This window comes from Astyanax mexicanus, chromosome 10 (assembly GCF_023375975.1).
Source record: "Astyanax mexicanus isolate ESR-SI-001 chromosome 10, AstMex3_surface, whole genome shotgun sequence".
NCBI classification, from domain to species: Eukaryota; Metazoa; Chordata; class Actinopteri; order Characiformes; family Acestrorhamphidae; genus Astyanax; species Astyanax mexicanus.
Window position 1 is genome coordinate 1,173,664 of NC_064417.1, and position 26,476 is coordinate 1,200,139.

The window sequence follows — 26,476 nt, forward strand, 5'->3', positions numbered from 1 at the left end:
GTAGCAACCAGCCTGACCTCCAGCTGCACTGCTGTGGTGAATAATAAACACACTCCACTGTAGTAGTGCCGCCTGACTGGGGATCGCACTCCGACCTCACCAAACCACGCCGGAGTCCATTACCAACTTATTAAATTCACACTGTTCCCCAATGAGACTTAATGGAGACCTTTCTTCCCAGCTCACCACATGATTCCTTTTGAAGTCTTCTTTCAAAATGACGTTTTACACAACCAATTTGACGGGCCTTTCACGATTGTCTGTATGTTGTAACAGCCGTGTCGCGGCGGCGAGATGGCTCCTTTCAAGACGGTTCTTTCAGCAATCGCTCAGTTTAATGGAACAGTAAGAGGATTCTCGCCTGGAACACTGTTCAATTTGATTACACAGTTCATAGGGAAGGTAGAGTTTGATAAAAGATTGATTTATTTTGTGAGTAGTTTGAAATAATAAGCCAGCGCTAAACTTCCTCACCCCAGGGCTTAAACTTTTAATAACATTATCCAAGAGATGAGAGCAGTACATCATTCTGCAGTACTCCTGCTTGGGCTGTAATGGCTTAGCCAGTCTGAGAGAGAGAGTGTGTGTGTGTGTGTGTGTGTGTGTGTGTGTGTGTGTGTGTGTGTGTGTGTGTGTAAGTATATATATATATATATATATATATATATATATATATATATATATATATATATATATATATATATATATATATATATATATACATACATACATACATACATACATACATACACACACACACACACACACACACACTGCTTGTGTGTGCATGTACAGTGGCATGCATATGTATAGATACCCCTTAAACACAAAGTAGCACATAATTGTAAAGTGAAACTAAAATTTTACATGATTTTCAATCTATCATTTTAATAAAAATTAAATAAAAATCTAAAACGTGCGATATGCAAACGTATTTATCCTCCCCATATCAATACTTAGTAAAGCCACCTCAATTACATTGCAATTAAAGCTGCAAGTCTTTTAGGGTTTTGTCTCTACCAGCTTTAATCATCTAGAGACTTTTGAGAGATCTTTACCTCATTCTTCTTTATAAAACAGCTGAAGATCAGTCCACAGAAGATCAATGAGATTCAGGTCTTTTAGGACTTTGGCTGGATCATTCTAACACATGAATAATCTTCTCTGATCTAAACCATTAAATCATCATTCCACTGTAGCTCTGGCTGTATGTTTAGGGTCATCGTCTTGTTGGAAGATCTCAAGTCTTTTACAGACTCCAACAGCTTTTCTTCTTCCAGGATTGTTCTGTATTTATTTATCTCCATCCATCTTCCTATTAACTCTGACAAGCTTCCCAACTCTGACCCTGTTAACGAAAAGCTTATCCACACAGCATAATGCTACCACCACCATGTTTCACAGTGCAGTGGGATAGTGTTTTCAGGGGGATGAGCAGGGTAGCGCTTTTTTGCATTTAAACAGCACTTCTTATATCTTTCTTTTAAGAATGGTTTTCTTCTTTTCACTCTTCCATAAAGCATAAAGGCCAGATTAATGGAAAGCAGGACTTATAGTTGTCCTGTGAACAGATTCTCCTGATCCACCTGAGCTGTGGATCTCTGCAGCTCCTCCAGAGTGACCATGGGCCTCTTGGCTGCTTCTCTGACCGGTGATCTCCTTGCTGGATCTGTCAGTTTGGGTGGATCCTGTCTTGGTAGGTTTATAGAAACAGTTGTAGAATACAATTTCGAGTTCATCTATTTTTGGATGATGGATTAAACAGTGCACATTGGGATGATCAAAGCTTGGGTTTTTGATTTTATAACCAAACTCTGATGCTGTTTGTTCACTGTGTGTTCTCTGATAAACCACTAAGGATCTTCACAGAACTGCTGTATTTATACAGACTAAAAAAATACACACAGCTGGATTAACACTAATTAAGTTAATTAAGCTAATTAACTAATTAAGTTAATTAAGAATTCTGAAGGCGATTGAGTTGATTGCACTGGATTTTATTTAATTTAGGGGGTTCTGAGGAAAGGGGAGGTTGAATACTTTATGTACTTTTGTACGTCACACAATTCCTATTTTTATTTGATTTAAATGTTAAATATCATGCATCACGTGTGTGTGGGGATCTAGAATTCAGGTGTATCGTACCTGTTAGGTGTGCTGCTGCCGTTGCTGCTGCTCGTTTTATTCACCGTGGCCGGGTTTTTGCTGGCATTTTTCAGAGCCACCTGAGATTTGTCCTTAGATTTCTCTGCAAAAACATGAAAATACGTAATTTAAACACAAAAAGCTGCCAGACTTCACCAAACGACACTTTCCATTGTTTCACCCCTGCTTCACAAAACGGCGCAAAGCACAAGCGGCTACTGAAGCCTCCGTTAGAGCATTAAATAAAGCCATAACGCTCCGACTGAACTGTCTGGAGATAATGAGGGCGGGGAGCACAGTAGGTTGGACGAAGGTCATCCGGCTCAAGCTGTGCAAGTGACAACAGCGATAAAAACGGCTCTGTAATAATGAGAGCTTTATGGAATGTGCTTATAGGGAATTGCGGCGGGAACGGACAACAGATGACAATTTGTATGGACGCTATGTACACAGTAAAACCACCAGCATCCTTCAGAAGCCATTGAGAGCTCATAAAATCTGAATGAAATTGAGATGGTGCTTCAAAACATGTGAATTATTTAAACACACTGGGCAAGTGCTTAGATACGCAGTAATAAATTTACATGTGGAGAAGCACCAGCAAGAGCAAACAGACGACCGAAGGACACAAAGGAGAAAGAGGATGAAAGCGCCTTTAGAGGAAATACAGAAAAGTAGAAAGAAGACCCAGTATATATATATATATATATATATATATATATACACACACACATATATACACACATATATACACACACACACACATACAATAAAACAATACAACTCCTGCAGGACAAAGTATATTAACACCATACATTATACCTACTATATATTAAGACAGTAAAGTAAGAAAACATAAATAAATAAATAAATAAATAAATAAATAAATAAATAAATCACCCAGAGAGAAAGAGAGAGAAACTGAGGCCAATCATGTTTTCTGGGACTCTCCGCTATGAATGGCACACCAGGGACTGAACCTGTGACCTCCTGATAATAAAACCAACACTCGTATCCGAGTGCTGGTCCTCACTTGAATAAACAAGTGGGATCAGTGATGCTCCAAGCTGTTTGTTTGCAGATGCATTCTGGGAATTGTAGTGGACATTGTAGAGTTTGTTCATTGGCTGTAAGCATGTAGGTGTGCAGGTGTGAAAATGCTCTGTGAATGGCGAATGGCGTCTAGACACGTGACATGGGCGGATGCATTCTGGGAATTGTAGTGCTGAAGTGAGGTTTGCTCATTTTTATCCATTTAATTTTGATTGTTTCGTTTATGAAATTCCTTATTTTAGCTCACCTGATTAAATACTTGATTTTAATTTTAATGCAAATGTATTTTTTAGTTCTTTAAGTTGTAAAAGTTTGGCTGCATTGAAAATGAGGTTTAACCTCAATGTATTACTCAGTAAAAATAAAAGTTGACTGATTGATTAAAAGTGCGTTTATTGTACTATAGCCTCTGTATCAGTTGAGACAAAAGCACAAATAAATACATTTATATTTTACTGATCATTAGTTTATTTTCCACAGTTTAAATAAATTATATTTGTATGTCTCTATCTATTTATTTGTTTTTTGAGGGATCTGCTGTCTAGAAGAGAAAAAAAAGCTAGGCTAGGCTAGCATTAGCTTTTAGCCTAGCAAAGTCTACTACTATTTACCTCACTTTGAGAGTGAGCGAGAGTTGATCATTTCTGGTAAAGCACACTGGCAGCAAACTATGCATTTTGTATGTGTTATATGTTGTGAAGTTGTTTTTATAATTGAACTCGGCCTGTTTTAAAGTTTTCTGTTGAATATTCTGGATTTAAAAGAGGACGAAACGTAGTTTGAGGCTCACGGTGTGTCAGTTTCATGAACCACATGTCTCATTCTTCAACTATGCCACACAAAATACAGTTTGACATTCTAGGGCACCTTTAAAACACGGAAAAAGTACAATTACCAATTGTAGAACTACCGGCCCAGAAATCTTGTATATCTCTACTAATTAGGCCTGGTCCACAGGGTGCCAGATCACGCAATCGCTGTGACACAGAACTCACCCGCGTCCTCGGCAGTCCCCTCCTCGTTCTTGCTGGTGGCGGAGGCAGCGGCGGCTGCAGGCTTGCTGGAGTTGCCCGGGCCGTTCTGCAGGCCGCCTGGGGTGGTGATGTTCACCGGCTCCTTGTGGTGGAACTCGTTCTCAGGAACCATATGCACTTTCCTGCTTTTCAACTGGCCAGAGTAGCTGCAAGTCACACACACGGTTAATATCACAGCGAACATGACTCTTTTACAGCTTTTACAATCAGTACAACACTAAAAACAAGAGAAACAACAGCAGACAACAAGAAAACAGCAGAAGGAGGGGGTCAGCAGGAAAAAAAAATGGAGTGGGCTTTGTCAATTATTGTATATTGTATCTTTATATTTTTTATGATGCTGTTTGATAAATGTAGATTTTTATCGTTATCGCAATATGATTTTTTTTTCATGACACACACTGAAAGAGCTGCAATACTGATATCACACTACCTATACGCAGCAACAGAGGGAGCTTATAATACACATAGCTCCATAGCCTAGGTCATAGCCTAGTCTAGACTGTAGCCTATACTATAGCCTAGGTCACAGCCTGTACTGTAGCCTAGGGCACAGCCTATACTATAGCCTGGACTCTAGCCTAGGTCATAGTCTAGACTGTAGCCTAGGTCATAGCCTAGACTGTAGCCTAGGTCACAGCCTGTACTGTAGCCTAGGGCACAGCCTATACTATAGCCTGGACTGTAGCCTAGGTCATAGTCTAGACTGTAGCCTAGGTCATAGCCTAGACTGTAGCCTAGGTCATAGCCTTGAGCGTAGCCTAGGTCATAGCCTTGAGCGTAGCCTAGGTCATAGCCTTGAGCGTAGCCTAGGTCATAGCCTTGAGCGTAGCCTAGGTCATAGCCTGGACTGCAGCCTATACACTATAGCCTGGATTATAGCCTAGGTCATAGTCTAGGCCGTAGCCTAGGTTGCAGCCTAGATCGTAGCCTTAACAATAATTTAGGTCTTATTTAACAGGATATCCAAAAGCTTCATCGCACATCACACTTTCTGTCCATATTGAGCACCTCTCATATTTTAATATATTTGAATTTTTTCAGAATTCAGTATCTGAGCATTGGTTTAAATGCAGTCCCCCTCAACTTGCCGTGTTCTTCTTGATAACTCTGTACTTCTACAGGACAAAAGGCCAGGAGTTCAAGGACCCCGTCCTCCTGGTCAGAGAGGGGGCGTGGCAAGAAATCCCACTGGTGGCAATCTGAAGAGCATTACTGACCTCAATTATCTCCCACAGTCTGTCTGAAAGCTGGCGAGCGCAGAAGAAGAGACATACGAACGAGGAGAAGAGTAACACTAACCCAAGCTAACAGATGTCACTTCCTCATTAACCTTAGGAGCCACGAACAAATACCAATCAGAGAATGACAATTTCCACTCCTCTTACAATTACCGCCCCTCGTTGACATGTGAAATATTAACAGCCGCGAGCCGCTGGAAAACAAAATGTGTCATTACTGGGGACGGGAGAGACAGGCGGTCGCAGGAACGGCCGGGGAACGCCTGATTCGGAGACTCCTAAACCTTATTCTGGCGAGAGGCGAGAAAGCAGGAGAAAGCTCATTACGATTGATAACTGATAAGATCACCTCGGCGTGACAGGACAGAGGCCGGGGGACGCCAACGAGTCCAACAAGAGAATTAATGGCATTCATTAAGAGCCGAAGCACAGGCTCTTACAGCGAAACGCTAACCTGCCATCCTCGCCCGTCTCTCCAACGGATTGACTGGGATTGATTTTGTAGCGCGAGAGTGAAGGTGAGAACGTTACGCACCTCTCCACGCTCTCGCGCACCGTAATCTGCCCCCACTGCGCAGAATATTACCAGTCCTTACCGGCTTTACCTGCTCTCAGGAATATCTTTAGAGGTGTAAATTTCATCTACTACGTAACAGAGCATGTGCTTTTCACCGTTCAGAAGTGGAAAAGGATAAATCTCAACTGCCTGTGTCAGTAATGGGGTTAACCTGCAGGGGGAGCCACAAGGGAACCCCCTGGCAACCACCTCCTCATAATGATGACTGATCTGCTTCATTGTTTCACAATCCTGATATCTATACTGTATACAGCTCTGGAAAATAAAGAGAGAGCACTTCAGTTTCTGAATCAGTTTCTCTGATTTTGCTATTTATAGGTTTATGTTTGAGTAAAATGAACATTGTTGTTTTATTCTATAAACTACAGACAACATTTCTCCCAAATTCCTAATAAACATTGTCATTTAGAGCATTTATTTACAGAAAATGAGAAATGACTGAAATAACAACAACAAAAAACAGGTTCATATAAAGTTTTAAGAGTTCAGAAATCAATATTTGGTGGAACAACCCTGTTTTTTTCATGCATCTTGGCATCATGTTCTCCTCCACCAGTCTTACACACTGCTTTTGGATAACTTTATGCTGCTTTACTCCTGGTGCAAAAATTCAAGCAGTTCAGTTTGGTGGTTTGATGGTTTGTGATCATCCTTCTTCCTCTTGATTATATTCCAGAGGTTTTTAATTTTTTACTAAACCAAAGAAACTCTTCATTTTTAAGCGGTCTCTTTTTTTTTTTTTTTTTTTTTTACCAGAGCTGTATGTATATATATATATATTTATATATTTTCTCATCAAGTCACTCTGTGTGCCACCAGCCAGAACCCCCAATAAAGGTTCTAGAAGCTCTAAAACACAATTTCTAACAGCGATATTGCACATCACACTTTTTGTCTATATGATCTACCTCTAATATTTGAATATAATATTTTCGGATTTGTATCTGAGCAATTCTGGTTTTAATGCAATCTCTCCTCAACTTGTCATGCTCTTCTTGTTAACTCTGTATTTCTAAAGCACAAAAGCCCACTAACTAAAGGACCTCATCTTCCTGGTCAGAGAGGGGTCGTGGCAAGAAATACTACCAATGGCGTTCTAATGAGCTTTACTGACCTAAATAGTATTTATACAGTTATTATATAAGTCAAATCATCATTTAGAAATCATTCAGGATTAATTTTCACATCCTGTCACCCTTTGTGCCACCAGCCAGAACCCCAATAAAGGTTTTAGAAGTTCTAAACACGTTAAACCCCACTAAAACAAGCAAAGAATAGTATAAAAAAGAAAATAAAAAGGCCTCATATCAGGATGCAAGGCCGAAGCCAGCTCTCGGCTCAGTTACCCCATGGCTAATGCATAGAGGTCAGGCCTCTTCTCCTTCTCCTCCTGGCAGATCTTGTGCACGCGGCACTCCAGCGCCTGACCCAGGTTCAGCACTTTGGGGTAGTAGGGGAGGATCTTGGTCAGAACGATCAGGATGTTGCGGATGTGGGTGTACTCCCCCGTCTCCAGACAGTGCACAGACGCCTACAGACACGAGGTAATGATGGATAGACACAGAGAAAAAAAGAGAGAATACGTTTAGACCTTCTGCATCTGTTACATAACATAATATACATAATATAAATAATATAAACGGTGCATTTCAAATGTTATTTAGGGTTTACTTTGTCCCACAAAATTACACAATGTATGAAGAAATCAGACAAACTAAATATTTTAAATAGTTTCTTAAACACTATAAATGGTAAAACTAATAATTGTTTATTTGAGAGATATTTTCCAGATGTTCAAGTAAGACAAGTAAGACATAAGTTTAATATATATTTACAGTATGTTATTATTGTAGCCATTAGTGGCATTAAAGTATTTGTTTATCAGTTCTTCAGATAACAAAAAAAAAAAAATCAGTTTAGTGTGCATTAATATTATTCTTCTCTCTACAGTATTAATATATTTAAAAAGGGCTATAGTTACTTATATTGCAAGGAGCAGCAGCAGCTCCAGGAATTCTGTTCTCAAGTTTCTCCTGTGCTTGTTTGGCTGCACTGTTCTATGCATACCGATTCTAAATTCCAGTACACCATATGAACCAGTATACTGCCCACTACTAGGGACTGGGTAACTTTTTTACTTCGCTTATTGTGCTAAAAAAATTTAATCTGTGACTCCACTGCTAAAGTTTAGAGTCAGAGTCAAAGAGTAAACAAAGCTCATCCAATCCATAATGACTCGACTCATTACTTAAGGTTCATTTATCGGTCACAATCTGGCTGTCTGTATTTGCACACTGTAGCCCGAGTCCATTAGAGACTAGAAAACACACAGCAAACACTGAGGGAAAACATTAACATTAAAACATAAGGAACCAAATCACAGATCTTCTGGCTATGTTTCACAGATGAAGGAAGAACAAAAAGAAAGAATTGAGAAAAACACCACTAACTTTAGTCAGCTTGTAATGCCACTTGTGAACGACGTGTCGGAAGTTCTCGTAGTCCAGTTGGTCCGCCTTGTTCCCTCCGTCGAAGCCACTGGCTCGAAAAATGGTGAGGAACCCTGGATAATTACCACACTCCTGGAAAAGTGAATAAAACAAACAAATAAACAAACAAGTACTGAAAAGCAAGTTCCAAAAAAAAAAAAAAACAGCATAAACAACATTGGGTTTAATACTGGGTAACTTTAGGGAGGGCTTTTAATAGAAGCTTATATAATCAGTCTCAGCTGCTCTGTACCCAGAATCCATCAGAAATAAATGTTCATGCAACATTTAGAACAATAAAAAGCAGCATTTTCAAACTCACAGCAACACAGCAAGAAAATACTTTAGATAATGATACTCTATATTGTACAACAAGTAAAAGAATCTGGTCATTAAGTGAAACAAATAACAAAAATATGTTTTCTCTGAAATATGTGTAAAAATATGAACCATTTTTTTGTAAATATTTCTTCCAGTAAGTGTGGTCTTAAAGTGTAAAAGTGTTTTTTGCACATTTGTTACACTGTTTAAGATCACCAAACAAATTTAAATAGTAGACAAAGACACCACAAGTAAACACAAAATAAAATTTAAAGCTTTTAAATGTACCTTCTCATAGATGGCTTTATCACTGTGCCATCGCGTCACCGTCTCCAGCATGCAGCAGAGGAAGCGGCCGTAGCGCCGCGACTCGTTCTCCGTACAGCTCGCCACCGTGTAGATGATGTCTGAGAAAACCTGCAGCAGGACAGCAACAGATATCAACATCATGAAGGAGGCCATGAACCCCATGCAAGAGAGATACCCACCCCTGCTTTACTGCTTTACATAATCAAGTGATTTTATTGTTTCTTTATGTTAGCAACAACAATTTTTAAAAATTTAAAAGGAAGCAAAACGTTGAACTATCGAAAGGACATGGACTGTACTGTATTTGATATTTTCCCCACCCACTAGCTAATTAGAAAACAGCGGGGCGAAAGAGCTATTGCAGTGCTAGCCAGGGTTAGCAGCAGGCTACAGGTAAATAATACTCACCGTTGAACAGCAGCTAACTAAGAGCTAACGCTTAGTGTGGTTAGCATGTAACGCTAATTCTGCACCAGCAGTAATAGCTGGGGTTAGCAGCAGTCTACAGGCTGGTAACACTCACCTCTGAAGGGCCAAATATCTAGCACTTAGTGTGGTTAGCGGATGATTTTTAGGAAAATAGATGGATTTTAAGCTCGTCTTATAGTGTGAAAAATACGTTTTATATATAAAGGAATAACACTACAACTGTCAAAAGTTGAGAGGTACTCACGCGATCGTAGCAGAGCAGGGTGCAGAAGTTGGGCGTCTTCTGCTGGTGCACCAGCTCCACGAAGCGGGCGCAGTAGACGGCGTCGATGGCGGAGAAAACGCAGCGGGGGAACAGGCAGAGCTGCAGGAACTTGGTGATGGTCTCGTTCTTTGTAGATTCTGAGGAGGAGAGAACAGGAGGGATGAGGAAACATCAGGAGCACAGCTGAGGAGAGCTGAGAGAGGAAGAATGAGGATGAGAGAATAAAAGAGGGCATATTAGAAGTTCTTACTGGCGAGTAACCAGTTGTCCTTCTCCAGTTTGAGGCGGTGCAGCACTCTCTGAACGTGCTCCAGCTGCTTCTTCTCCTCCTCCTGCAGCTTGTCCTGCAGAGCCGTGCAGCGCTCCTTCTCTTTCTTCTTCTTGTTCAGAGGCTGAGGAAGTGACAGAGTGATCTCAGATCATTCCCTAAACTGTCTGAAGATTTAAGGCTGATGTGCTGCAGTTCATCACCTTATCAAATCACATAGATATGAGCAGTGGAGCTTTTTATGTAGGCCACAATTATTTATTTTACATCAAGTTTCTTAAATATTACTAGAGTGGGTTTCAAGTACGTGTCAGGCATACTAATAATACTGTTTTTTAAAGGTCTGGTGTGAAATAGACTAAATAAGTTGTAGTGAAACATATTAATGAGTATAAACTTTTGTCCAATAGCCCACCTCCATTCTCCCCCAGCATTCCCAAATACAGCGCTTTTAGACGATACTCCCGAAAAGTTTACAATGCTCCTGATGGAGGCATATAATTACTTTTGCAAAGAAATGCCTATTTTTAATTTACCATCAATAAACTCAAAATAGCTCCAAAGTTCATAGGTAGAATTCTGAGGCCCCTGATTTAAAACAGCATAACATGCTAATGGTTAGCTGCTAATGCTCCAGCCTTAGTGCTGGAGAAATTTGGTAAATCTAAGCTTACTGCAAATTATCGGAAGCGCTTTACTCCCCCAAATAAAAGTTCAAAAGTTTCCAGTAGAGAAATATGTGTATATTATCATCCAGTGTTTGCTTGACTTTAAAAGAAAGTCCTTTTTATTTCAGTTTTGTTTACTTAGCTTAGCTTTACTAAAAACATAGTTCGTTTTTTTCATGACTTTTCCATGCCTTCAATACATATTTTCAGCGCAGACATGGACAATGAAACCAAAAATCTACTAAAACTATAAATCAAAATTTATTTTAGTAGGTCTAAAATTAATCTGAGACAATCTTAAATAATAAATTGCATGTCAGATCCTGAAAGCTTCATTGTCTGGGGCTAAATTTACTGAATTAACTCTGAGCTGATGTATTTGTTCACTCAAAATAGATTTTCTTCATTGATAAACAGAAAAAAAAAGATTTGTAGAACAAATTTCCATGAAGTTTCCAAAACGTTTGGGTGTTTTTTATTTTTCCCAATCTTATCCATGTCTCAAAATTGCTATTTTTAAATTCCGTGACTTTTCCAGGTTTTTTTCCAACTTTTTTAAATATCGTGAACAATATTAGATCCTAAAATATGGTGCCATATCACCCACCCCTAATTATCACATCAGGATACTACTTTTTTTTTTTTTTTTTTTTTTTTTTTTAACTGTTTTTAGCAAAAGAAAAAATTACAATTCTGATGAAAATTCTCAATATATCTCAGTTAGGGGTGTGCCATATTATATTGTATACAATATAAAAATTTAATTTTCATTCTGTAGCAGTAGAGTATTCTTGACATATTTATGTTTTAATTTAATATTTTGTCATATCGACAAGAATATCGTTATCTCAAAAATACCATGCCGTATTGTGATTATGATTATTTTAGGGCCATATCGCCCACCCCTACTTACCATCTCCGCGTTCTCATCGATGGCCTTGATCTGCAGTTTGAGCTTGTTGACCTCGCGGTCGTAGGCGTTGTGCGGTACAGCGAGGTCGTACATGGTGAGGGACCAGAAGGTGGCGTAGAACTGAGGCCGGATGTCGTCCCACACTTTGGGTGGATGGAGGGACACCACCACCTCGTGCACGGGGGCCATCACCTGCTCACAGGCTGAGATGTACTTGTGGACCTTCTGCTGCTGCCGGTTTCCCTTCTCCGTCTTCTTCAGCTCGTCGTATTTGGACTGGGAGGGAGGAAAGCAGGAGGAGAGCGGCGATTAGACCAATCACAAGAGCACAGACCCCGGTTACGGATACGGATGAGTGTGTCAAACGAATGAAACAGAAGCAGGAAGAGCTCCTCCACACAGCAGCTGGAGGAGGACCAGAGAACGGGCTTCCTGCTCCGGCGGAGAGACGGTATAAATCAGCGGCGCTAAGCAGCTCCACGCTTCACAGCTGGAACCGGGGAATTAAATCTGCAGCACTTTCATAAAAAAATGTGCAATGGGAGTGATAGTAAAGTATGTTTTGACAATGTGCTGCAAAGTGGATACAGAGGAATGAGAGCGCAGAGCGAGGGGAGGTAAATCTTGTTATGGAGGAAGAGAGAAAGAGAGAGAGAGAATGAAGGAGAGAAAGAAGAGAAGTTGGTGGCAGAGGGAGGTGTGAGCTGCTGGTGAGCTCCATTCTTTGACTCATTTAATCAACTACTGCAGCAGCTTTAGGCCTCATTCATGCATTTGTTGAAGCAGAAGGACACTTTAGCATGAAAGGAGAACATCTAAAAGCATGGCTAAAAAAATAAAATTGTGGCTTTAAAATCTTGGTTTGCAAAAATACACTATTAATCAACCAATTTTTAATTTTTCATTTTCACTCAGTAATACATTGAGGGTAACCACCTTTTTTTTAATGCACCTGAGCATTTATAACTTAAAGGGACTGATTTTCTTTTTAAGTAAGTTTAAAATCAAGTTTAAATCAGTTAAGCTAAAATACGTAACCATAAAAACAAACAAACAAAAAAATAAAATGAAATGGATGCGGATTTCATTTTCCAGCAGGATTTGTGGGCACACTGCACACACTGCCAAAAGTACCAATTGATCTTGTATAATATTCTAATATTCATCTGAGATACTGATTTTCGGGTTTACATTGGCTGTAAGCCATAATCAATTATCAACGTTAAAAATAATGAACACTTAAAATAGATCACTCTGTGTTTAATACATCTACAGCTCTGGCAAAAAAAGAAGAGAGCACTTCAGTTTCTGAATCAGTTTCTCTGATTTTGCTATTTATAGGTTTATGTTTGAGTAAAACGAACATTGTTGTTTTATTCTATAAACTACAGACAACATTTCTCCCAAATTACAAATAAAAATATTCTCATTCAGAGATTTTATATATATATATATATATATATATATATATATATATATATATATGCAGAAAATAAGAGAAATGGCTGAAATAACAAAAAAAAAAGATGCAGAGCTTTTCAGACAAGTTCATATTCATAAAGTTCAGAAATCAATATTTGGTGGAATAACCCTGGTTTTTAATCACAGTTTTCATGCATCTTGGCATCATGTTCTCCTCCACCAGTCTTACACACTGCTTTTGGATAACTTTATGCTGCTTTACTCCTGGTGTAAAAATTCAAGCAGTTCAGTTTGGTGGTTTGATGGTTTGTGATCATCCATCTTCCTCTTGATTATATTATAGAGGTTTTTAATTTGGGAAAATCAAAGAAACTCATCATTATCATTAAGTGCTCTCTTATTTTTTTTTTCCAGAGGAAAGCACACAGAACAGAACAGGTCAGATCTTTAATCAGAGGGTAATACCCATTTAATATTCACTCACCAGGATCTGATGGGCGTACATGGGGCGGGACAGGAAGAAAGCCGCGTCGTGGGGCGTGTGGAACTGGTTGCAGAGGATGTCGACTGAGGGAACCCTCTTGATGTAGTCCTCAGTGCTCAGGTTGGATGCCAGGAAGCCGCCAAACTGCACCAGGGTGTCGTGGCACTGAAGAAAGAGGGACGGAAAGTAGAACCATTTATCATTAAACCAGGTTCTCTCCTCTGTTCTCCGCTCATTTCCCAGCCAAATGCAGATGCTCTTAATAAATCCTCGGGTTGCTCATTTATTTGGGGGACTGCACCTTCCTTTATTAAAGCCATTCATCACCAGGAGCCCTCCCTCCCCCCGCGGAAATCGATGGTTCGCCCAGTAAAGCAATTTAGTGGAGCGGAGGAGACGGGAAGCGATCCCCACGCCTCGCCCGTACAGGAAACAGCAGCAGCAGGCAGCAAAGCACCGCAGAGCCCTGGGTCGACCATTACTGAAGTTTTTAATATTCTGCACCATAACTGCAACTGCCGGCCGGGGCCACGGGGACCGGGCAGGATCCGGGCGGCGGGAACATGAGCTGAACCGCAGCACAGGGAATTCCAGATGGGGGGCTTCTCTTTAATATCACACTTGTACTCTGGTACACTGAGGCCAACAGGTGTAGGTGCAGGGTTCGATAAGGGGGGGAAAACGGTGGTCAAAGTTTTCGCACTTGTCGAGTGCAGAAGATAAAAATGCAAAAAAAAAAAAATTGAGTTTGTGTGTAGAAGTGTCAAGACTTTGAGCTGGAGACTTTTACTGGAGCATTTCACTATTTCAGCACTTCAGCATTTATACTAAAACTTCTAATTTACTGATTAAAAGAAGCCCACAATGTTGCAGATAGTATCTCTCAAATGTTTTCAATTTTTGAATGTATTTGTTTAAACAAACCCACATTATCTCTTTAAAAACTACAAATAAGTTCAAATGTGAATTGCTCTACATCTTAAGACAGTACACTGTGGTCTGAATTAAAAAAAAAATAATATTTGGTCGAACCAAAAGAGACTAAACCATGTAAAGTTTGTTTGCAATGTGAAAACACTTTTTTTAAATGGTTCAGAATTTTAGATCAATTACAGAAAGCTGGCGAAGAATACTGTTACTGGTGTTGTACCGAAATTTGACCATTATGCAGCAGTAACAAATCACATTAATGACTCTATATCTATATCTACTGTAACTGTAGATTAACCCTTATTATAAAAGAAAATTACAAATAACCCAATGATATTCTGCGTAAACTTGTAAACTTGAAGGGAGTCTGATAAATACAGTATAATCTATTTACTATTGATTGGGCATCTTACTTCAATGTTTTTTTCTGTGATTGTTAATGTAACAGTCATGATGATAAAAAAAATATATATATATTAATAAGTACTAATTTTTGACAGCAACTACCGATATAACAGTACATGGTCGTGCCGATATGTATATTGCGATATATGTCGATGTACTGTTCCATGTTTACTGGTGCTACTCGTGTTATCTTCTCAAATTTCTGCATAAATGAACGTTGATCCACATGTTGTGCATCACAGCGTTTCATCAGATCCCTCATTAGCCCTCAGAACCTGTGCACTGCTGTTTCAAACAGCGAGGCAGCAGGAGAGCGAAAGCCCAGAGCGGAGGAGCATCTGAACACGGACTATCCAGGGACCAGCGTCCCCCCCAACCCCCCGCCCTCAGAACCAGCTGCTGCACCGCGAGCCGAGCGAGAACTCGGAGACTCAGAGATTCAGAGAGAGAGAGAGAGAGAGAGAGCAGACGGGAAGATTGGCTGCACTTTCAGAGCTGTAACTATAAAAACGGACATCAAAGCGAGGCCGAGATTACTCTGGCCTCCTTTTCACAGGTCTAATCGTTTCTGAGTGACACGACTCCCCTCAGGAATTAGCTGCTTCTCCGCTGCTTCTACAGGAGACGCCAACCTCCAAACTTTCTCCTGTCCTTTTCCTGCACTGCTGTAAACCTAACGTCTCTGTTTCTCACTTTGAGACTGTGGGGTTGTGATGATTATGTTCCAGTGATCAGAGGAAACCAGGAAGTCCCTCATCACTGATGCTGCTGGTGTCTCTCGTCCGGACCAATCAAGAGCTGAGTCAGTGCCGAGCTCTCAAAACCCGAGTAAAACAGCGAAACAACAGTATTCGGCCCTTTAATCACGCATTTAAACGGCTTTTTAAAAGGTAAATAAGAGCGTGTGTTTTTCTGGGATTAAAAGTGTGAATTCAGCTGTAACTGGAAATATCTGCACTGCAAAACTGTGGTGCACAGCTTTCTACACGTGCTCACGCTTACAAGCACGTGCCCAACCAGTTACCTTGTGTTTACTCCTGTATTTAGGTTATCTTTTTCTGATAAAGTTAGTTTGATGATACTGACAGTAGTTTTAGCAGTATGTTAAAAAAAAAGCTAATTATTATATATAAAAGTTTATTAAGCAGAGTGCTGATTGAATATAAACAAGGCAGTCCTGCAATGCGCCCTATTGCAACTGTTAACACACATACATACACACTGTGTTCAAACATTTGTGGACAACCTTTTAATGAGTAAATCAAGCTATTTACACAAGGTGCACTCGCCGCAGACACAGCTGTGTAAATACATTCATACAGCTTGTATAATCTCCACAAAAAAACGCTGCCAACAGAACAGGATGTAGTGGAGCAGCTGCATGAGAATTAGGGTACTGTACCCGATGCCAAGCCATGGACAGAGGCTGAACAGCAGATCTGTGATTTCTGGAGTGATGGAGCTTCAACTTTTCAGATGAGTTTCATTCGGAGCAGATGAAATCTAGAACTAAATATTTAACATCAGTTTCTGACCTCACAATTTCTCCCATGGCTAAATGCAATCAAATCTTTACAGAAAATGGGTGAAAATCTACAGGTAAGACATCCTACAGCCGTTAAATATTTGCTAGAATATGCTATATAAAGGGGCTAATTCGAATGAGTGGCTGAAACCTTAAAGCTAACACACCATCCACCGTAGAGAAGTGATAAAAGCTAGCTATAGCCTAAAAGCTAATGCTAACAGCATTAGAGAAGGAAGAATGGCTGTTTAAAGCCCAAAGGTTAATTCTAGCAATTACTAGAGAAGGAAAAAGTCTGCTAGCAGCACAGAAAATATAAGAACAACAGGCTGAAGCCTAAACGCTAACAGTATCCACATCAGAGAAAGTGAAAAAGGTGCCTGAGGCATGGAGAAGAGGCCATGTGAGGCCTAAATGCTAATGCTAGCAGCACTGGAAATGGGAGAACAACTGGCTGAAGCCTTAAAGCTAATGCTAGCAGCACTGAGAATAGAAGAATGACCTGCTGAGGCATGAAGCTACAGTTAACAGCACTGGAAAGCAGAGAATGACTGGCTGAAGCCTAAAAGCTAATACTAGCCACAACAGAGAAGAAAAAATTGCTGGCTGGAGCCTAAAAGATAATTCCAGCAGCACTGGATAAGAGAAATGGCTGGCTGAGGCATACATGCTAACGCTAGCAGAAATGGGAGACCGACTGGCTGAAGTCTAAAAGCTAACGCTAGCTACATTGGACGAGGAAAAAAGGGTTTCTAAAGCCTGGAGAACAAAACATGGTCACATAAGACCTAAACGATTATTTTAGCAGCACCGGAAATAAGAGAATGGCTGGCTAAAGTCTAAAAGCTCAATGCTAGCCACACCACAAAAGGAATAAAGGTTGGTTTGAAACTAAAATAAACGCTAGCAGCACTGGAGATGGGAGAAAGGCAGGTTAAGGCCTAAAAACATAATGATAGCAGCACTGGAGATGTGAGAATGACTGGCTGAAGCATTAAAGCTAGAAGCTAGCAACAACAGAGAAATGAGAACGGCTGGCTGGAACCTAAAAGCTAATACTAGTAAGCCTAGAGAAGTGAAATGGCTGGCTGGAGCATAAAAGCTAAATGCTAGCAGCACTGCAAAAGGAACAAAAGTTGGTTTGAAACTAAAACTAATGCTAACTGCACTGGAGAAGAGAAATGGCTGGCCAAAACATAAAAAGCTAATGCTAGCAGCACTAAAAAAAAGGAAAATGGCTGGCTAAAGGCTAAAAGCTAAATGCTAGCCACACTGTTAAAAATGGACAGAGGTTGGTTTGTAATTAAAATTAATGCCAACAGCACTGGAGATGTGAGAATGATTGGCTGAAGCATTAAAGCTAAATGCTAGCCACACTGCAAACAAATGACAAAGGTTGGTTTGACGCTAAAATTAATGCTAACCGCACTGGAGAAGAGAAACTGCTGGCTAAAACATAAAAAGCTAATGCTAGCAGTACTGGAGATGGAAGAATGACTGGCTGAAGCCTTAAAGCTAACACTAGCTGCTATAGGGAAATTAAACCGGCTGTATGGAACCTAAAAGCTAATGCTAGCAGCTCTAGATAAGGGAAATCGCTGGCTGGGGCTTATAAAAGCTAAATGCTAGCAGCCCTGGAGAGGGGAGAAAGGCTGGAAAGAGACTGAATAACCACACACTGTGCAGGCATTCTCCCGTCCTGAGCATTAAAGCAACAAAATATCATCAAATTTGATCCTGAGAGCAAAATAGCAATGTCGTAAATGGATGGATCAACATCGCATGTTAGTATACCATTTACAAATCAAAGAATATATTTTTATAAATGCTCAATAAATGTATTCTTTGGCATCTTTCACACTCTTAATTATGAAGAAACACTGAATGGTTAGGTGTCCACAAACTTTTAGCCACAGTATATATTCTAAAAAGTGAACACATGCTTTGAACTCCGACACTCACTTGTTGTGTTCTGAATGTGAAGCTAAAGTGCGAGACTTTGCAAGAATCATGCACTTGAAATGTAAATATTTACCATAAATCCATATCATTGAAAGCCTGCTGAGCATTACAAGCATCTTAAACACCATATTGAACGTAATTCAATTGCAATGTATATAAAGTGTAAATGACTGAAATTAATATGCATGTAGCTCCTCACTTCAAACCTTTATTGAGATGAATCGCTCAATAAACATTAGCGGGGTCCACAAAAGCTACACAAACTGCTAATTTCAGTGCATTCTGGGATAACAGCACGCACAGATTTTTCAAGGTGCCAAAGAGGGCTTATGCATAAATCATGCAATCACATTCAATGCATATTCAATGGCTGAGATGAGTCGATCAATCTCGGGCGAAGCTTCACGGGGAGATATGGCTGGCCTGACACATTTCGGCTGATTGTAATGAGGTGCGCACAACTTCCTGCGCAGGAGGAGAAAAACAAGCCCAAATTAATAATTAAACCGCTTCCCCACCGAGGTCAGGAAAAAGCACGGTGCACATTCACACCATGAGCAATTATTCCCACAATCCAGCACGGCGAGGGCGAATTCGCTAAAAGCCCTAATTTGAGACATTCAAAAAGGGGTGTGAATAAAGAGAGAAAACACACACACACACACACACACAATCACACACACACACACACACACACACACGATGATGGTGTCATTCTGTAGCCTCTCACAAAACGAAGCTGATGATGTGACGTTTGAGTGTGAGTTTTTAGCACCATCTGCTGAGGCATGTCTTGAAAATGCAGAGGAAATGAAAGTGAGCTGGATTACCCAGTGAGTAATTGAGCGATGCAGCTGGGCAACATGAAAGGCGAACTGTCTGAGTGAGTGAAGAGCGCGAGAGCGAGCGAGCGAGCGAGAAAGTACGTACGCGACCGAGAGAATCCCACGAACTGTCAAACTCCCACAGCAAACGCTCTGAATAGATACAGATACAGATAAAACACGGACGATTTCAGTCAGGGCAGAACGAGCTGCTCAGGTACCTGATCATAGAGTTTCCCCACGAGCTTCAGGTGCTTCTCTCCTCCCTCAGAGAACACCACGCCGTTCCTCTGCTGAGCCATTAGCAGACAAAGAGGAAGAGCCAGCTCGTGATCCAGCAGAGCGTCCTTCAGCCGCTGAGACGACTTCTTCGTGTTCCTGATCTGGCCGAAGTATCCTCCCTTAAAAATTAACATAAACACAAAAATCAGGTAGAGTCAGACACTAGATTATAGACTTCAAATAATCAGGTGTATCATTAGGATGCAAAAAATATTGATATTATATTTTATCACAAGATTTTGCTGTAATAGATTACATGTAAGAATTGACAGTGGTTCATTTTCCGTTGTGTTTAATCCCCGACCACTAGAGGGCAGTGTTGTAGACTGTTATGTTTGCATAAAATAGTAAACTTTTCTTATTCAGTTTATTAATTTTTATATATTTAAACACTCGAACAACATTACGCTGTTTACTGCAATATACAGAGAAATATGTAATTATTAGCCTTCTATCGTAAAACATATAACATTGAAATTAACCCTGTAAATTGTCAATAGCACAATAACACAAAGTGCTGGACACAGAAATGCAGTGGGGGTATGATTACTCTCTGCTTAAAAACAGTGCTTTTTATTTTATTTGCTTAATTTATTCAGCATAAAAAAATAAAATAAAACTGTCCAACTCTGAATTTTATTATTATTCATATTCTATTTTTTTTCCTTATTAGGAAAATTACTCAATAACAATGTGCAAATCACATTATTATACTATAATATTATGCTTTTATATACTCTTTAAAATAAAGGGAATAAAAAACAAACTATTATCATCATCATCATCATCATTATCATTATCATTATCATTATCATTTGATCGTAATATTTTTGGGTCAATATATTGTGCAACCAAAAACAATTATCATGAGAGAGCAAGCTGGCAATTTTTAAAGATATGTAATGAGTATTATAAACTAATCTTAGAAATACTGCAATGCCCTGCTAACTGGCCTCCCGGCCTGTGTAGTAAAACCACTCCAGATGATCCAGAATGCAGCAGCACGTCTGGTCTTCAACCAGCCAAAACGGGCACATGTCACCCCGCTGCTCATTGAGCTCCACTGGCTACCAGTTGATGCTCGCATCAAATTCAAATCTCTTACTATCGCCTACAAGGTGATGTCAGAACAGGCTCCTTCCTACCTGCACTCACTCCTGAAGGCTTACGCTACCTCCCGGCCGCTGCGCTCCTCCAGTGAACGTCGCCTCGCTTTGCCAAAAACTCACACAAAGCAATCCAGACTGTTCTCATACAGAGTTCCCCAATGGTGGAACAAACTACCTTCTACTACCAGATCAGGAGAATCTCTCGCTATCTTTAATAAACTCCTGAAGACAGAGCTCTTCAAAGAGCACTTACTCTCCTAACACCTCTAACTAACTAACTAATTCTAACCTCATCTCCTTCTTCCCCTCCTTCACTCCTCTATCCTATTATTCCCCTTTGTCCTCCTTTTATCCCTATCCAAAGATGTTTTTCCTTTAAACTTATTTTACATTGTACTTGACTATTGTAAGTCGCTTTGGACAAAAGCGTCTGCCAAATGTAATGTAATGTAATGTAAAAATATTTAATGGATTTATATCCATAGATTTAAAACCACATGTATGTATGTATGTATGTATGTATGTATGTATATATATATATACATACACACACACACACACACGCACGTGTTTACAAACGTCCTTGAAGGAAAGCTGAACCCGCAGCACAGTATATATATAATTTCAGAATGTTTTAAAGTGTATAAATCAAGATTGCTATACCAATAGCACCAGATAAAACGAGGCGGGGAGACATAACACTTTTTAGTGCCATATTGTGGATTAAGGAAACAATGACTTTGGTATCATACACATTAAAAATATATAGATTTTTTTTATTAAATAATAAATCTGATACTTCTGCCTCTGTGCATCAATACCATTTCCCCGCCCCAAATATTACACTATTACCTTTTATTGATTTTCTTCAACCCCGAGTCAAAAGTATCGCTGGAGGGAGCTTAAAAACAGACCATAAAACAAACACTACTTCAGAACGACTGCTGAAACAGCATTCAGAAAAGTGTTGTGTCTTTCTGAAGATGTCCTTTTACAATTTAACTGCAAATTTACAATAAACTCGCTGTTTTCCCTCAAGTCATTCTGGGAAATTTGTGCCATTTGTGCTCAAAAATATTTTCTAAGATGGATTAGGAGCAACAAAGTGAGTTTTAAAGTTTAAAGTTATTAATTTTATACCCTGATGTATTTATATTAACATGATATAGGAAAAAAATGTAGACTGTAGCCTGCTGCCATCCCCGGCTAGCACTGCTGGAGCAGCATTAGCATTACCTACTAAGCGCGCTAAGCGTCAAGGTAGCTAGTATGCCATTCAGAGGTGAGTATATCGGACTGCAGCCTTCCCGTTTATAGAGTTTATACAAGCTACGTAGGGTTCGTAGGGTATACAAGGGTATGTAGGGTTCCTCAGTGTAGCGCTGTTGGGCCGCTAATGCTAATGCTGCTGCACCCAGCCTTAGTGGAAATCTGGAAATCTAAGCTTACTTCAAATAAAAGGAAGTACTTTACTCACCCAAATACAGTTTTTAAGAGAGAAATCTCTGTAGATTAACCTTCAGCACTCGTTTAACTTTAAAAATAATGTGCCTTATAATCCGGTGTGCCTTAAAGTGCTAAAAACACAATAATATTTTAAGTTGTGTTTGCTCTGAAAGCTGCAATCTGGAAATTGGAACCTATTCCACAGAATAACGGCTGTATTTTCAGGCCGACTGTACCTCTGCTTTGAGCTGCTCTCCTCCAGTCATGGCCTCCAGCTGTTCCACGGTCATTTCATCAGTGATCTCGATCCCGGCCATCTTCTGCACCACCTCCTTCAGGATCAGCAGGTCAAAGCTGAGGAAAGGGAAAAGGGTTTTAAACAGGACAGAAGACCAGTCATCATAACAGCCCATTCTCACCCTCGCCCTCAACCCAAATACTGTCTGTCAGAGCTGAGTATTAAACAGCTGAAGCTTCTTCTCAGGGTAAAATGACAGGTGATCCATGAGATGGCCTTATATATCTGTTTAATACACAGCTGATTTTGCACATTTACCCACCTACAAAGAATGTAAAGGATATATTTTTATTATAGGTAATCTTCAATTGTGATAGATAGGGCTGCCACGATAAGAATTTTGATACCATTAAATGCCCCTGACATTACAAACAATCATACCATTTTGAAGACCAAAAAAGTTGAATGAATCATAGTTTGGGAATGATATAATTATTTATTTACCTACTGCAGACCACACTGCGCATATGGAGTCACAGTTATTAAAGCATTGGTCTGTTTTTGAAGCATGACTGGATAAAATACTCCTCACTGTTTTATATGTGAACAAATATACAAATAAACACAATAGTCTATAATCACCATTATCAAATATTATTATTGACGTCATGCTCATTTATTGTATGATACATCGATAATGTAATTGTTGTGACAGATCTAGTGAAAGAGAGAGAATCTAAAACACAGAAGAAATAACTAAAATGCATTTTAATTGTATGAAATAAGTATATAAATCACCTACCAAGCAGTTTTTCTTTAAGAAGCTATTCCTCCTATTCTGCACCTATTACCCATGGGTCGTGGCTGGGTCTTCCAGCATGACAATGACCCAAAACACACAACCAGAGCAAATAATAACTGGCTCCCTAAGATACATTATAGGATCCTGGAGTGGCCTAGCCTGTCTCCAGACCTGAACCTAATAGTAAATCTTCTGAGGAAGTTGAAAGTCAATGTTGCTGAGTGACAGCCCTGAAATTTGAAAGATCTGGAGAAGGTCTGTATAGAGGAACGGGCTATATAATAATAAAAAAAAAAAAAAACATCTGACCTCCGTAATTATACTGTAAGTGCAAACTAAGGTTCCTGTATCAAATATTTAGTCGTTTTTCTATTGCATCAAATACTTATTGCATGCAATAAATTATTAAATTAATAATTTAACTGTGAGAGAAAAATGCAGAAAATACAGAAAATTATTTTTTAAGTTAGTCTACAATAAAAAGCACATCTCTCCATTTTTTGTAGGTGGGAAAACTTGCGAAATCGGCAGTGCATTAAATACATATTTTTCCCACTGTACCTTCAACAAATCAGCACCGCTCAGAGCACAAAGCCCAACAGGAAACGGAGGGAAATGACTCAGGAGCTCCACTGTTCAGCACTGCTGAATCAGGCCAATCAGAGGAGCAGGCAGAGTCGCTAAAGGTTGAAAGGCAGTAAAAGAGGGTTTTTTTGGAGTTTTTTTGAGATGCTGAGTTCAAAGCTATCAGGACAGACAGCGAGAGAGCGTGCATGCTAACACTGACGCATCCTATTCTACTGTCCTCAGATTGGGGCAGGTGTGTTATCAGAGAGAGAGAGAGCGAGGACGGGGCTGACGAGGCAGCTGCCTGCACCCTCAGCACAAACACAACGCTGACCGGGAGAGAGAGACTCGACCCCTAAATAACCATCACACACATTTATACCCATGTAAACACACACATTAGAACACACATATTAAAAACTCATACACACCTCTTCCCTGCCTTCAGCTGGTTGGTCACATACTGTAGAATACCAGCCAACTCGATGGGGTACTTCCGAAAAACTGCTCCACACAGGCTGGCAAGACCTACAGGAAAAATGTTTAAGAAAGAAATTAGTGCTGGGCGACTATGACCCCAAAAAAATAAATACATTTTTTTTTTCACAAAAACATCCGATTTTTGATTTTAATAGATTTTACTTCCCTTCCAAAAATCAAACTACATATAACAAAGAAATGATTCAAAACTAGGTTTTCCTGTATATAAAAAAATGCTTTAAGACACAAAGGTACAGCTCGCTAGAGGACACTAGCCAGTTAGCATAACAAGCTAACATACTGGAGTAATAGTAGCTCAGCTCTATGGAGTTAAATGCTCATCTTGCTCTGTCCTGCCTGGAGAGAATAGAGAACAGCACTTTATCTAAGGAGGTCCTGCTGCTGTTCCTCACTGTAAGAGTGCTTTTATCTGATTCAATTAGGAAAACAGCAACTATTCACTCAGAAAAAGAGGAATGGAATAACGCTAAGTTTCCTTACATCCCCTAGACAAGCCAAAAATGGGTCCTAGGTATAGAATCATTAAAAAAATAATAAGAAGAATAAAATGAATGAGCAGTAACTATAGCCCTGTTTAAACATATTAATACTGTATATTAATAATCAACACATTATTCAGCTGTTTTTCTGCTAATGAACTTTTCATATACTGTGTAATTTTGTATGACTACAGGAATACATGGTGTCCTGGTCTCGAGTCCCACAAAATGCTTTTAATTTTTGCTTATTTAATGGTTAATGTAACACTGATGTGTACAGGGCAAATTCTCAAAAGACTATCACTGTCCAAATACACAAAATAAAGCCAAGCCCTAGTGAGAAATACTTTTATAGTGAATTTATTAAAACAAAAATCCTGAATACACTGGGAAATGCCTCTACAACCAGCAAGGTCAGATATTCCAGAAGGACATATAAAGATCTAGTAACTGTGATGTTGGTTTGATCACTTTGATCTGAGCTCAAGAGAAGTTCTCGGGGGCTCTTAGATAAAGATAAAATATATATATATAAGATAAAAATAAAAGTTTCAGAAACTCACTTTGAAGCCAAGATGAAATCGTAGTGTCGTCATGCTTCATCTTCTCCTTCTCGGGGTTAGCCAGAGCTTCAATAATACAATCTAGCAGCAGGATCAAGGAGAAGAACATGCACAGGCTTCTTATCTTTCTAGACAACATCAGAACCGAACAGCTAAACGATATGAAGCCAAGCTGCCATTTAGGCATATTTAAAATGTGAACACTGCAAAATAACTATAACTATAAGTTAAAGCAAGAGTCAGAATCAAAGACCACAATAATTACATCATCGTACAATAAAAGTACATTATTACATCATTATCTGTGTTTATTTGTATGTTTGTTCACATTTATGACAGTAGTGAACATTATTTTAGCCAGTCATGCTAAATGACCTATCAGTGCTTTAATAACTGTGACTGAATTCCAAAGTAGGTGAAAAAAAACAAGTTCCCACCATCAATAATAAACTATTAATAAAATAAAATATTAATAATCAAAATGTTGTTCTCTATAAAAGGGTATAACTTTGGCTTTGTTACACTCTTCTATTGTTAGTGGCATTTAATGATCATTAAAAGAAGATCATCCAGCATTTATTGTGATAATTTCTTGGCTTCATGTTCTCCTCCACCAGTCTTACACACTGCTTTTGGATAACTTTATGCTGCTTTACTCCTGGTGCAAAAATTCAAGCAGTTCAGTTTGGTGGTTTGATGGTTTGTGATCATCCATCTTCCTCTTGATTATATTCCAGAGATTTTCAATTTAGTAAAATCAAAGAAATTCATCATTTTTAAGAGCTGTATGTATTGTCTACAAACAATTCTTATCGTAATCTGATCATTTAAATCAGATTCGGAGACACTAAGAGATTATATAACTACATTAGTACCATGGGGACCCTTTCTTATTATACTAGAGCAGAAATGTGAGAAATTCAGGTTTAAACACAATGAGATTTGCAATTATCTGTGATCAGATCACTGAGGACTCCTGTTAATACCAGCTGTGAACTGAGATAAAGTTTTAAAAAACACAAACAAATAGAAAGAGAAACATCATCTGTAGCTAAAACTGTAGTGAAGACAATCTACTAAACACAATCTGCTGAGAGACAGAGGAAACTAATAGCAGGGCTGGACTTTTGAGGGGATCAGCAAGTTCCTCAGAGCCCTCATTACGCTGGGGGTGGATGTGGGAGGAGGATATGAGGAAGAGGCTGAGCAGGATTATTATTCTGCA

General features: G+C 39.4%; 1 protein-coding gene and 1 long non-coding RNA gene across 2 annotated transcripts in view; one reads left to right on the plus strand and one right to left on the minus strand.

Annotated features, from left to right (window-relative positions):
• The window catches only part of thoc2 (THO complex 2), an 89,072-nt gene that overhangs the window by 20,474 nt on the left and 42,122 nt on the right, over positions 1 to 26,476 (minus strand). The window contains exons 18-30 of the mRNA XM_022683714.2: positions 25,252 to 25,332; positions 24,140 to 24,236; positions 22,338 to 22,455; positions 19,486 to 19,665; positions 13,619 to 13,783; positions 11,713 to 11,988; positions 10,114 to 10,255; positions 9,843 to 10,000; positions 9,149 to 9,277; positions 8,501 to 8,632; positions 7,397 to 7,581; positions 4,194 to 4,378; positions 2,146 to 2,248 (exon numbers count right to left, since the gene is read on the minus strand). Of these exons, the coding sequence (XP_022539435.2) occupies positions 2,146 to 2,248; positions 4,194 to 4,378; positions 7,397 to 7,581; positions 8,501 to 8,632; positions 9,149 to 9,277; positions 9,843 to 10,000; positions 10,114 to 10,255; positions 11,713 to 11,988; positions 13,619 to 13,783; positions 19,486 to 19,665; positions 22,338 to 22,455; positions 24,140 to 24,236; positions 25,252 to 25,332 (1,951 nt within the window). The remainder of the gene's footprint in view (positions 1 to 2,145; positions 2,249 to 4,193; positions 4,379 to 7,396; positions 7,582 to 8,500; positions 8,633 to 9,148; positions 9,278 to 9,842; positions 10,001 to 10,113; positions 10,256 to 11,712; positions 11,989 to 13,618; positions 13,784 to 19,485; positions 19,666 to 22,337; positions 22,456 to 24,139; positions 24,237 to 25,251; positions 25,333 to 26,476) is intronic.
• Positions 4,733 to 5,151, plus strand: LOC125804805 (uncharacterized). The gene is made up of 3 exons (XR_007440982.1): positions 4,733 to 4,817; positions 4,950 to 4,973; positions 5,070 to 5,151. It is a non-coding gene; the product is annotated as an uncharacterized LOC125804805 (long non-coding RNA).